General features: G+C 36.8%; 1 protein-coding gene across 3 annotated transcripts in view; it reads left to right on the forward strand.

Moving 5' to 3' along the window:
- Nucleotides 1–14,408, forward strand: part of LOC132913882 (optomotor-blind protein) — a 167,321-nt gene that overhangs the window by 9,197 nt on the left and 143,716 nt on the right. For all 3 annotated transcript variants that reach the window (XM_060972507.1, XM_060972510.1, XM_060972509.1), the window contains exon 2: nt 12,915–13,239. In XM_060972507.1, the coding sequence (XP_060828490.1) occupies nt 12,915–13,239 (325 nt within the window). The remainder of the gene's footprint in view (nt 1–12,914; nt 13,240–14,408) is intronic.

A 14,408-nucleotide genomic window follows, 5' to 3' on the forward strand; every position in this document is an offset into this window, starting at 1 on the left:
GCAAGTCGAAAACTACAGCTACAAACTCCTCGTCAGCTATCAGTTGTCCCTTGAAGCTTTCGATCTTCTTCAAATACGAAAGAAACGCTCGTTCGAAGACTCGAAGGTTTGCTGCGTGTTGGCATTTCAAAAGAACTAAATAATCGCTTCATCGAGTAAATAATTATTTTATTCGTAATATCACCCTCGTATGAAACTATATTATTAAGATAAAATCTAGAATTAAGATAAAAATTAAAGATTATAAAGATTAAAATTAAGATAAAATCTACGTCTAAAGATAAAATCTAGAATTATAATATTCTTGGTTCTATGGTAGAAGAAGTATAGGGAAAAGTTGGTACTCGTCCAAAATTCAAATAGCGCTCCAAATTTTCGAGCGACGGTGTTACGTTATTCGGAAGGAGAAGTTAGCAAAAATATTTTCTGACACGATTTCAACTGCGTGATTACGGAAGTATTCTATCAGTTATGTTCAAGTTTTCGACATGCAAGAAATACAATAGATGGAACGACACGAATGATCGAAGAGAGGACAGAAAAGAGCGATCGCGGTTTGCAGTGTTGAAGATCCATTAGCAGGAACAGAGCATAGATAAAAAAGCTGTCAACAGAGCCGCACCGCAAGGAATTAAGCATCGCTATCTCCATAAATCTCGGCCGGAGAAACTGTGAATTAATCCGGCGTTGATAGCCATCGCGGGTCACAGTGTTGTGCCCGTGGTTCTGCTTCAACAGGATGATTAACAGCTCCTCCTGCTCGTTCCAGAACTTGGAAATCGTCCGAGCAATGATACCATAAAAGCAGCAACCGCTACCGGTTTAATCGGACGCTGGAAATTGCTCCAAAAATCCTTGCACAGGCAATATCGTTGGAAAAATGGATTTCGTTGTATCTTTGCTGGATATCGAGAAGCCGATAACGAACCAGCCAAAAACAGCGATCCGGATTCCATTGGAAAATCAATGAAATAACGAAGGCAAGATGGCCCAATTCAGATTGCGAACTGACGACGAACAACTGTCATTTCCGGCCAGTTTGTCCGGTCGATTTCCCGAGCGAATCCTCGACAGCAATTAGTGGTTTTAGTTCTGAGTTATGCGTTCGCCTGTTCCTGTGAAACTTCTCGAGGAAGATGAACACGTTTGGCAGATTTTTTCGGCGATAAAACGACGACTCGTGGTGTGATATTATCAATTACGATCGTGACAGTGTGATTCGTGAGAATAGTGAAACTTTGCAGTTCTGTGAGCGTTGGGAACGGCTTGGGGGACAGCAGTGATCGTTAGTTTTGAAAAACAGGAGCCGCGCAATCAATTTCGTTGATTTAGACGTCGCGAGGCAGTTTGATGTACAAATTTCTAATATTTTTTGAAAGTCGTAAACTCGTAAGGACAGCGTGTTGAATGTAACATACGTAAGCAAAATTCTGTGATTCTTCGTGGACAAGACCGAACGTTATTTTTTCGATGGAAAGTGGAAGATTTGACGCAGTTTGTTTAGGAAGAATTCCTTTTATATCGATTCGTAAGTGTCCATGGAAGGTATATAGTGTGAAAACGAGAATTAATGGTACAAAAGAAATGAACAATTTCCGAAGAAATTGAGTTCTTGGAAAACGCGAAGCTAGAAATATTTGGAATATCCTTTGACTTTTAATAATGTCGAAAATTATAATAATTTTACTTTTGAACGAATAAATTATTATTAAACGATGGCGACTAAGGTATTTCAAATGTACTGTAATTTTTCTAATCGTTATAAATATTTGAAATCGCCTCGACTGTTCGTCTTGCTTCAAAGCAGTTTCAAAACCCCAACGAAGAATAGCCACGATCTTTTTCCCTCAGAAATAAGAAAAATTCTAGTCAAAGAAGAATACGAACAGTGTATGAATTGCTTTCTTTCACTTTCGATCATTTTCTGTACCGAAATACTCTTCGTTTCTAAACAAACAAACCACGATCAACCTAATAATCAAACTGCAAAATTACAATTACAGCGTCGACGTCAATTACGTAAACTAAAGAGATAGAGAAGACAATTCCATTTTTCATTTCAACTAAACGAAACCTGGAAATGAAAATATTCGCTGTAAGGGAAATTAAAACGGGAAGGGCAGGGGGGAAGGAAAATTCACGAAAGAAGAAACAATTCGATCTTTTATTTTTCCTTGGACGAAACTCTGGAAAAACGTTTGGTGCCAAACCAAGGAAACGTGATCTTTATTCTGACGTAATTCGGCCAAACGTTCGAGTGCCAAAAAGCAGCGCAAGAAGCTTTATTCAATAGTCAGGGTAAACCACAAAAAAGGAACGATTCAATCATCTGCGATCGTTGAACAAAAGTCTGTGCAAAAAGAAGTTGCAAACGTTTGACGTGACGAGCGCACAAAGAGACTGTCTTCGAGCTGCGCAACGTGACGTGCGCCGATTTCCGGCGATCTGGATCTCGTGCAGAGCGCGATCGGCGTCGAGTATCGGTCGCACGCGGCTGCGTGTCACGCTAGCAGCGCGAACAAGCGAATCGGAGCGCGGAGAGAAGCGATTTTCAGCCGACTCGCCTCGCTTCGTCTTATCTGACATCTCGTTATTACACGCGTCCACCTCATCCGCTTCAGCTAGTTATTCCCTTCGTTTACCTCAACGATGAATTAATTCGCCAAGCCCGTCGACACGTGTTGTCTTCGTTGCGTACTCGTCGCACCAAGTCCGACCGAGCAACCGCACTCTTTCAAGAAATTAACACGCTGGCCTGAGAATGCCGCGATTCTAAACGGTTTCGAAAACTCGAAATTGTAAAACATGCAGTATCAGCACGCTTTTTCATAATTAAATTAGCGCCGCTATTCTACACGAATCTTGTACACCTCAACGAATATCTCGAATTTTAATCTTTGCTTTAATTTTAATCTCGGTGTCTTTGGAATAGATTCAAATGGTTTGCGAGAGCTTGCGAATATTTCGAGACGCATTCGTTGATTTTCCGAAATTGTCAAGGATGTGAGATCAGATTCTGCACGATTGAAATCTCTAGCAATTGGTACGAATGCGGACATGGAATTCAATCAAAATTCACGCTAACGATACCTTCAATTGCGAAACCATATTGGTAACATATTAGTTAAAAAGCTATAATTAATAGCAATTCTTTTCCCCCTTAAATATACGAAATTCTACTTACAAACTTTTAAATGGAAAACCAATATATCGATTGATTTCTTTGAACTTTGACTATTCTACACAAGTGATCCTCGTTTAATAAAGCTTGCAAGCTTCTTAGTGGGAAAAGCCTGAACAGTTCTTAATAGAAGAGAATGTGACAATGGTGGTTGAAAGGCGGAGACGGATCGATTTTGGCAGGTATGGACGGCGGAAATTTTCGTGCTCTCGTCTCGCAGTTTCCCTCGGCTCTTAAATTGCAGTCAGTTTGCATTCCCCGGCGCGGCCCTCGGCCCGAGTATCTCGAGACGTGCGAAGAATATCCGTCGACGAAGAGCCGCCCGATGCTCGTTTCGAAGGCGATAGGCGCGAAGCGTGCTCCTAAACCGCGGAGTCTTTATTGATCGTTTGTCGCTAAACTTAAGCTACTGCGCTAGAAAATGCAAAGCACTCGCTCGTTCGCTGCAAACACCATCGAGCGTCGTTCTAAGTCCATCACACGTCCATGCAACTGCTAGAACTTATTTTATCTTTCAATAGAAAAAGTGTTCTTTCGATTATCGCTCTTGTACCTTCGATACAGTGGAACGCAACCCTAAGCTGATTTTACAACTTTTATTTGTAACGAAAAAGATTTTTCTACGTAATTCGTTTACCTTGGGAGAATTTTCTAACGTTGACATCCTGGGAAGGACCCGTAAATCGACGTAGAAAGCTACTCGTATACCGTACATTCGCAAAACTTCTTAAATTTGTTCCTTTAATACAAAACCATTCGGAGAATCTCGTTGAACCATCGCTGTTCCATCTTCGGTTCATTTGACTGCAACTCGAGAATCGATTTAATCTTCCTACAAGTTGTAAAACTTTTCTTTCTAATGAAAGGTTCCAATGAAAATTAGAATTTTGTTGACCTGTTTGAGAAAGGATCGGTAGAGTCAGAAAGTGATCCATAAATCGTACATCCGCTGATCTTTTGAAACTTCTTCTTCTAATAAAACAAAATCTACCCTCGATCAACTTGCATGCGACATAAATAGAATTTCTACAACCTTTCTTTTTAATGGATAAATCTTGACACGTAACGTCGTTTATCTTTGAAGAATTTTCTAACGTTAATCTTGTTGCGAAAGGATCAGTTTAGTGATTTAGAAAGCGATTTATAGACGTTAGAATTAGAAAAGTTGCACGGTAGCGCTTTTCCCCGATGCGTCATTGGGAACAAGCGATCCGTCATTCTTATTGGCCGTCTGTCCCGTCATTTCTCGGCCTCTTCCTCTTTTCTACCCGGGCTGCTAGCCAACTGACCGCAGCCGGCCAGCGATTAATCTCGCCAAGGGCATGACCGACGTTCGCCGCATTCGAAATTCGCGCCACGTACTTCACCGCGTAACCCGTGGTCCCGGAGAAAACGGCCGGAATGAGGAAAACGCCCAAAGAAAACGGGAAAAGCAGACCGGGTGTCGCGAAATCGTCGATTATTCCAGGAAAACAGGTTCAATCGGTTCCATCCTTTGCACTACCAATATTTCTCAAATTTTGCTCAAATTTTTACTCAAAGTTTACTCGAAATTCGCTCAAGAACTATTCAAATTATAATATAGCTACTTCTCGAACTGTAAACTCTTGTGCTCACAAATCTTCTATATCCCATTACCAACCATTTTTTACTTTTCAAATTTCTCTCATATCAGCTCAAGCGTCTAAAAATTCATTATTACGTATTGGAAATGTATAGTTACACGAAAAGTCCATCGACTTTTAAGGAAACAATATGAGTGTTTGAAACAATGCAAGTATTTACGATAATAAGAAATAACAAGTTCACTAATAAAGAAGAAATTTCTAGAAACGAATTTTGAAATTATTCTATTCCTCGTAAAATTCTGAAATATACATGGCACGTGTTAGCAGGCAAAATAAGTTAGAAAATAAGAAATATAAAAAGGCATTATAATTTTATAAAATGGATTTATATATAAGGGCAATGAATAAATATAATATATATTATAGAGATGACTGTTACCACTATGATGAACAATTTTTAGTATAAAAGTTAATAAAATTCATAGTGTATCAATTTTTAATTTATAATTTATAATCTATAAGTTATCTCATATCGTTAAGTGGTAAATTATTACGCAAAAATATTCAGAGTTGATCGTTATTTCAGCTTAATGGAATATTTATTTAATTAGATTTCAATTTGAATATAGGCGCCATAGTGGGTATATATGTGCGACCGCAGAGACATCTACGCAGATTTCGTAATTACTGATGTTTAGTTTAGACGCGATGTATACGAAGCAGGTATAAGATAGGTTAGCGTTGTGTTCGCGGAACTTTGATAAATTGTTGGTCGTTTGTTTTCGTTTGGTTAATTAGCGAATTAGTGAATGTACTGCGTACTTACCTGTGTAATGTGCGAGCTGTTGTGCAGAAAGCTTAGGTAATGTAACTCTCCATAAATACACTATTTTCCTTTTTTCTTTAATAGTTAAGATTCTCGTTCAGTTCTATCTTACTCGCGATTACTTCATATCGATTAAATTCTCATTCCACGAATCACTTAAGCGTCACTATTAAAAACTGGGTACTGTTTCTTTAGAATTAGTTTGATTAAGCGTCAAATTATTGTTTGCCGTGCTGTTATACTTTCGAGTTATAACGCTTCTTATAATCGATTGCGATTGTCAATAATGTATGTATGTAATAATGTAAAGAGAAGAATCGATATTAAAAGAACTAATCGATCAAATATTTCGTATCATACTAAGCATTGTTTTATCATAACATTTTTTAAATTAATTTAAATTAATATTTCTGAATATTTTCAAATGATCGTTAAATTAATAACATAATTAACAACGAATTATAATATTTCCCATAATCGATAACAAATGCTAGTAGTGCACGTGAGAGAATCGATATATTAAAAAATCTATAGTATCGTTTACGTTCCATCGATAGAATTAAATTTTGTTTTCATATATCATAATTAATATTTCATTAGAATAATAGTTTAGTAGTTAATCGATTAATAGTTAAATTATTATTTATTATGTCATAATACTTTCAAATTATAACATGCTCTGTATAATCGATATGTAAAAAGTTGATAGTATAATACGCATAGAAAGAATCGATATATACGTACGAAAGAATCGATTATATTTTTTGTGTCGTGACAAGCATCAGGGAATGTATCCTGTTGTTAATCTGATTTTATTTGTTTGTAACATTGTTACGTGCTATCGTATTTTCGAATTACGATATTTTCTATAAGTGGTAACGAACGTGAGTAGTTTCAGTTGATTAATAGTACGGAGAACTTTTTATATCATGATGAGTGTCGATAGATGTATTCTATTTTCGAAGTTGATATTTGAACAAAATGGAAGTGTCAAATATAAATCGATTTTTTAACAAAACGGGTGTGTCGTGTGTAAATATTTTGTGCAATATTTCTGGTGAAAGAAATCGAGTTGAATCGAGCCATGCACGTTTCGAGACACCCTGTATTCCACTCTTGGGGGGGGAGGGGGGAGGATAAAAACGGACGACCGATAGAAAGCGGCGCAATTAATGGCGGCTGGCATTGTAGTCCACGTTTCCAGGTGAAATTCACCCGGATAAAAAATGGAGCGATCGTTTATCGAGACTGACCGCTCGATTTTTCCTGTTGTACGCGATTCACCCGGAAAATCGTTTCTGCCTTCCTTCTGATCCATGTTCGGTCGACGTTCTACCTCGATAATTGCTCCCTTGGAAATTCAATCGCTGGAATTCTACTTGAAGCGATTCAAAAGAAGAACGAAGCTTTGTACGGTAATCATATACTTAATATATATAATAATACTTTATATGTATTGGTATTTATACTCTGATTTAACCTCTTTATGGAGCGATTTTCTGAAGTGAGAGAAGTTAGGTTAGAGAGAAGTAAGTATTTTTAATTTTCTGGTAATATTAAATCGACGCGATATAGGTATCTTTTATCGCGTATTTTAAAAGGTATTGAATTTCTTAATATAAATCTAAATCGGGAAAAATATATGACATTTTTTATAGTAATCCTAAATTCGTATATGTCTTTTCAGATAATGAAATTTGAAATTTATTTTAGAGTAATAATACAAGTCAAGGGAAATATTGCTTTATTATCGCATGTCTTAAGGTAATGAATTTTTATTATAAATCTAAATAGAGAAAGGTATACACTTTGTTATTATCACGTGTTTTAAGACACTGAATCTTTTAATATAAATTTCAATTGAGAAAAATATTCAGTTCTTATCGCGTACTCTAAGATATTGAATATTTTAATATAAACGTAAATCAAGAAGATATGGATTCTTTTCGTCTATCTATGATTCGAGCCAACAAGTGGTTTGGAAATCGAAACATGCAACGACCTCGATGAATCATCGTCATTAACGTGTAAAATATAAAACACACGAGTAGCAGTAATTATCTCGGCGAGTGGTAACGCACGAATAATTGCGTCGAACGCGAAACGCTGAAGGTACTGGTTTTCCAAAGTTGCCGCGCTCTTTACCCAAAAATTCGTCGAAATATCCACGGGGCCGGCGAGTTTCAACGACGACGCAACAACAATGCAATTTAATTGCACCGCGTGGATCGTTCGTTTATGCTGAAATAATATTATTAAATTATTAATAACCAGGTTTCCGCTGCGCGCCGAGAGGAATATCAACATCGTGATGCAATTGCTCCGTTACAAAGCTTGTGGAAGAAAATCAACAAGCAAATTGTACAACCTTCCTGCGTGTAATATGCGGCCACTGCGAATTTTAACAATTTTAACCACGCGAGAAATATCACGAAATTTCCTATCCTTTGAAACTTCAAATTTTACGCTTTTACTTTCAACCAGATTACCTGCCTAGTTTTACAGTAAAGATTCTCAGATTGAAATCACGACTTTAGATTTTACTTTTCCTTTTTCATCGAATATGTAAGAATCAAAGGCGTCGCCTGAATCTTATAATTGTCATCTTTTCTTAAAAGTAGAAAAGTTTTTGGCCGGGTAAGCGAAGGGTAAAGATCAAAGTTTATTAAAAGGAGTCGATCGATCTTAGGGTCGTTAACATTTTGCACGTCTATTAAACAGGGTATTAATTTCGATCGTGTAAAATTCTAGAATGCAAATAGCGATTTTAATTTTTATTCTTTCGACTATAACAAAATCGAAGCTCATTGTACGTGAAAAGTATGAAAGAGAATGGCGGTGAACATAAAGAACACGAGATGCACGAAGGAACGGTATACGAGACAGATAAACAGTATGGAGTTAATGATCGGCTCGTGCAGACTTTGTATGATAACAATCATGAAGTCATTAACGGTGGCAACAGGTTTGCATTTTTCCCCGTCGCGCTCGGTAATTGATTGAAACGGAAAGAAAATACCGGGAGCCGTGTCCGTGTTGTTAACTATTAACCGCGTCATTAGTCATAAATAATATAATCGTGATTTGCATCGTTATGAATGATAATCCGCAGCCGGTTCGGTCGAGTACCTACACTCATTTAAAATCGCGGATAAAAAGCCACCGCAAAGGAAAACCTCGTAAAGCTGAGTCGTTAGGCTGATTTGGTGGAGATGGCAATTTGTTGATAATTGGTTTCATATATATAAAAATTTAGAAGAAAAGAGACGTTGAAAAAGTTGAGAAACGGGACTGATGAAAGAATCATTTTCTTTGCTCTAAGGAAATAGAGTAATTTGCAATTTCGATGTGCTAAGATTGCATCGATGAATAAAGATTAAAAAAAGAAACGGTGAAAAAGTTTAGAATATTCTTTCTTTTAAAGTCTGTGATTTGCAATTTTTATGAATAATTTCCAGATTTTATTGGCGAAGGAAAATAAAGAAGAATAGAAACGCCAGAAAGTTTGGAAATGAAATATCATTGTCGTTTAGGTAGACATGTAATTAGCAATTTATCTCTCTCTTTTTGTATTTATAGGATATATCAAAGGTTGCATGAACGCGATGAAAACAAAATTTGCAAATTACAGTACTTAAAGAGGATAAAACGTCGATTATCCGAGCTAATAAAGTGACGAGTCCATTTGAATAAGCGATTCTCGTGCAATTGATTTGGAAAAATCTAGTCAACAAGTTATGGTACGATTTTCAAATACGGATGTTCGTATTACGTTTTATTATTCCCTATATTATATAGGGAATATAATATCATATTATATTTGTATATATACGATGTATTATATAACAAATTCTATAATAATTCCTTATATACATATATAATTTTTAATGAATACGTTACTAATCGCCTATATTTCTCTGATTAACATTCTAACAATAATCGACGATGTACTGTTTCGTTTCATAGAATCGAATAGAATAAAACAAAAGTGTAGGATGTATGGTAGTTAACATCCTCTTTTTTTTTTAGACCAAAGCGTAGTTTTGTAACCGGTCGGAGGTCGAACGAAATTTTTGCGAACGAAAGTGCTGGTTATTTTCTTTTTTTCTTTTTTTGCCCCTGGTGCAACAGGTAGTTCGTGATTGGTCGGAAGTAGAGAAAACATGTTGGGAATCGAAGGATAGGTTGCTGTAAATAATGAAATTGTTCGCATGAAAAAGCGGTCGATGGTCGGATAGAAGGTTCTCTTTCCCATGCAGATTGTTTGTTGGTAAAAATCGCCAACGATTTTTTTCCTTTCCTCTCTCTTTTTTTTTGTGCGTGTGTTAGCGTAGCGATTATTAATTCTAAAATAAACGGCAATCTGTTTAATTGGGACTGGTAATCTCATTCGGGAAGAAGATATCGATAAACTAAGCGAATGGATGATACCGCTAATAGGAATTTCAAAGTCGATCGCATCTTCTTTGCTTATCTTAAGTGTCGCATGTAATTGATTCTTAATTTACTTGAAAAGGAACCGACGAATTTATGAAGATCTCGCGTCGACTTCGACCACTTGTATCATAGAACGATAAATTAGACGATAGAATGATATAACTTCGATTTGTGCAAACATTAGTATAATAGGATATAACGCGATGAGTAACTGAAAGCAGTTAGCTAATTGCGTGATTAAGTAGTGGGTTACATTTAAAAAAAGATTAAAATTAATTCCTTCGGAGGTGCGCGCTATTCACTCAAACGTTATTTTTTCGAGTTTATACGATACTTGTCCAGTGTTTTTTTCAATACACGTTCAAAACGTACTTAAGATCTATGTACAATATATTGGAGAATTATATATTATATATCCTCCATATTCATATATACAATACATATATGTAATATACACAATGTGTACAATATATCCATACAGTATATTGCAATATATATATATTGTTCACCATATTTGTTCAAGGCTGAACCTCCATCTCGAAGTTCACGGTAGAATCTTAGGAAATTTAATATTATTCATGATCAACTAAAAAATCTATCAACTCGAATATTTCATCGTACTCTGTTCAACGATGGCAAAAGAACCTGAAGAAAGTCAAAGTTACTAGACAACGTTGTGCCTTGTTAAAGAATCCACAGCTTAGAAAAGAAGATTTTGCAATAATCGTGGCAATTGAGACACGATCGGCGACACGAGACTCAGAGATTCAAGAATCAACGAGATCAAGGGATAAAGAATGAAAGACAGCCGCTTAAAGTTGGCGAGGGTGGATCGGCTGACAGTTTCCAACCCCCGTTCAAACTACTGGTTACTTTTTCCAGCCCCTGTTCTCGTGCCCTCTGGCTGCTCCGTTGCAAGAAGTTTGAAAGTTGCCGGAAGGTAGATTCGTTTCTCTCTTCTCTTTTCCTTTCTTCCTTTGGAAGGAAATCGCGAGCTGCTGGCGAACGCTTCTTCGCAATTCTTTCAACATATACGCAGCACCTTAAAAATAGAGCTGACGCGTTCGACGTTCGAGGGTCAATAGAGCAATCTCTGTCCCAGCCAATTGTCCTTCTCTCGTATCGATCGCGTCGATCGCGATGGAAACCACGTCTTCGATTCTCCCCTTCGATTCTTTGAGAAAGCAACCTCGGAACGCGAACATCGTTCGATATTTATCCGATACAAACTTCTGATATTTCTAACATTGACGATTCTTCTCAGATTTGTATTTTTGCCACACGATTTAATAATTTAATAATTAATAATTAAAAGTTAATTATAATATTAAAAGTTAATAATTAATGATCGAATACATGATTTGCGATGAAACGAGGTTGCAAAAATTATTACGATTCGTTAAAGAAGCAGTTTTAATATAACGGAGATTATATTCTTTCATACCTAGTAGTAGATATTATCCTCAAATTATTAAATTCATTGACATTATGAAATTCAATTTTCCCTAATAAATATTACAGTAAATTTTAGTCAGCTCTGATTAATTTTCAGGTCTTGCTGATTCCATTTTTAAACTTAGGTGTATATCATTATTTAGTACTTTAAACCTGAAGTTCAGTTTCATTTAAATACCGAGATAGATTCGCTGATTGTTAAAATTAGGTCATAATAAAAAGTTAATTTCACGTTCTTCGATGGTCAAACGGAGGTCACCAGTGAATAAACGTTCCGCGCAGGATATTTTTCCATGGAGGGTTTACGCTCGTCGAACGAGAGCGAAAAGTGATACGTTGCTGTTATTTTTGCGATGGTATTAATTCGGTCGTAATTAAACGCTAATAATATTTTAATTAAACAACCGGGGGAATTGTAAATGTGCATTATCAAACCGGCACTCGCGGTCGCATATTGTTGTCGATTCACGGCGGCCAGAGCGGAAGATAAAGTTTATCGTCCCGTGCATTACAGTTATTTAACAGTTGCCGCGATAAAATAAATAATTTTCGGGGTTCTCTCGGTATTTTAATCTCATGCAGTTCCACTTTCACCATCGGATCATTATCAGGCAATTATCGAAACGACCAGAATTAATGCTCGGAATTTTCTACATACGAATCTACAAAAACAGCTGATGGGAAAAAAGAGCATGGTATTTCTTTGACGTTAAGACGATTATCGAATAATTAAGAGTATCGAAACGAAGAATAAAGTAGTACGTGTATTTGAACCAAATTTAAGCCTGACCATGAAAGAAAAACTGGAGGTAAATTGGAAACCTGAGAATAGAAATATATATGTTACCAGGATATTAATTGAATAGGAATAAATTAAGAAAGAAGTTGGAGTTATAGTTGGAATTTAATTGAAAGAACCTTTAAAAGACTGCTACATGCAGTATCTATATCTAGTAATGAAATTCACCTAATTCTTCAGAGCATATACCAAGCATAGTAACATTTTTTCCAATTCATCGTTCTAGTCCAATTCGTTCAGTGAAACCAAAAGAGATTGTAAGAGAATCATCACATTTCTAACTACGTATCCATTGATTTAATCAATTAATCCCATTAAAGGTCAACAGATACAGAATAGATACAGAACACGCTTCTACTCTAAAACTTAATACATACAATTTTTTGTGATATCTCCTTTAATTCAATCTCATTCGATTCGTCCTAGGTTTAAGAATTTATTATGGCATACGAAGTACACTATGTCGATCCAAAGGCTGTTTCTCCAAGAACAAACGCTGTATATATAGAAATTAGAAATTTAAACTAACAATATAATATAATCCCCGATGAATTTACCTAAAAATTTCTCATACGAATTTAATTGAACTGCACTAGAAATTTGTACGCACCTCGATATTCAAAACTAACAAGAAAAATCTTGTTTCAGGTTTAGGCTTAGGCCCACATACGCCCGAAGAAGCAGCTGTCCTGGCGGCCGCGGCGGCAGCGTTGCACCACCATCATCAGGGTGGTCCTGGCGGGCCTGCGATGAGGCCACTCAGGCCTCCTTTACCCCCGGGGATGTTGCACACCTCGCCACACCCTCTGGCACCGCATCACCCCCTCGCAGGGCCTCACCATCCCCTCGTACCTCCTCATCATCCTGAGGAAGACGGTGTCGTGGATGATCCTAAGGTAACCCTCGAGGGCAAGGAACTCTGGGAAAAATTTCATAAACTCGGCACGGAAATGGTCATCACCAAAAGCGGCCGGTAAGTGTTTATTTTGTTGGATTAAATGGAAACCTCGAACGAGCGTCTAAAGAACATTTAATTCGTTTTTAGAAAAAGCGATGGCTCACACTGTTGCATAAATTTCAAACCTAACGCTCTTCGCGTGTTCAACGTTACATCACTTTTCAACCAACTATCTGCGACGGTGTATATCTGACACGATCGACTGTAGGACCATGTTTTATCGTTAAATCTACTTTGATGAAAATGTGCTCTATATTCTTATTTGAGGTTTCTATCCAATTATAGTATGTATTTCTTCGATTCACTTGATTACTTGATGTTCCGAATGACAATAGACAAGTTGTCCTTTAATCATTAAACTCTTGGAATCGATTTGGTTGTTGTAATCACCGAATAGAGGGAGCGTGTTCCTGCGTTTGTTAATTGTGAAAATGTGAGCCAGTGTGTATTTCTAGAAATTCTAATATTTTAAATTGGCCAAGCAAAATTCAATCTCGATATACTTGGTAGAAAGATAGAAGACATTACAATTTTTACGACATTATATTTAAAGAGTACATAGGAGAAACATGATTTTCCATTCTTCACAGAATAGCAGTTTTAAAGTACAGTTCTCTGTCAATCATTCTTGAAATTATCAAAATCGTTCTTTTAATTGATTTTAAAACACGTACTTTTCCACTTTCCTCGTAATTTATAAAATATGAAATCTCTTTGGCAAGTCGAATGGACAAAAATGTACTCATCGCGCTTTTTCCATGATCTGACTTAATTTGGACGATGTGTCGCGATTTTGTTGAGCCAGTCTTACCGATCGCTGTCCCTCGTGACGGAAGGTAGCTGCGTAAGGCAAGAGTCGTGAGAAAAATGACGGATTGCCAGGCGAAACACGAGAAGTCGCCACGAGAAACCGCAGAAAATCGCGTTGATCGGCTCTTGGCCTGTTTCGTTCGCAAATTCGCAAACAGACCAGCTATTTTTCTTTGCCTGCCAAAGATGCGCATTTTCGAAGAAGATTCAATCCCAACTTGAACGATCAATTCATAAACCATTGAATCGTGATAAGAAAAATTTTCATTAATTGCGTATATTTTGTATAATTAATTGATTTGCATCGGTGGAGTAAGGGCGAGATTCTTCCACTATCTTCGAAGCTTTTTCAAACAAGAAATTTCCATCTGAAT

Source organism: Bombus pascuorum, chromosome 14 (assembly GCF_905332965.1).
Source record: "Bombus pascuorum chromosome 14, iyBomPasc1.1, whole genome shotgun sequence".
In the NCBI taxonomy this organism is placed as follows: Eukaryota; Metazoa; Arthropoda; class Insecta; order Hymenoptera; family Apidae; genus Bombus; species Bombus pascuorum.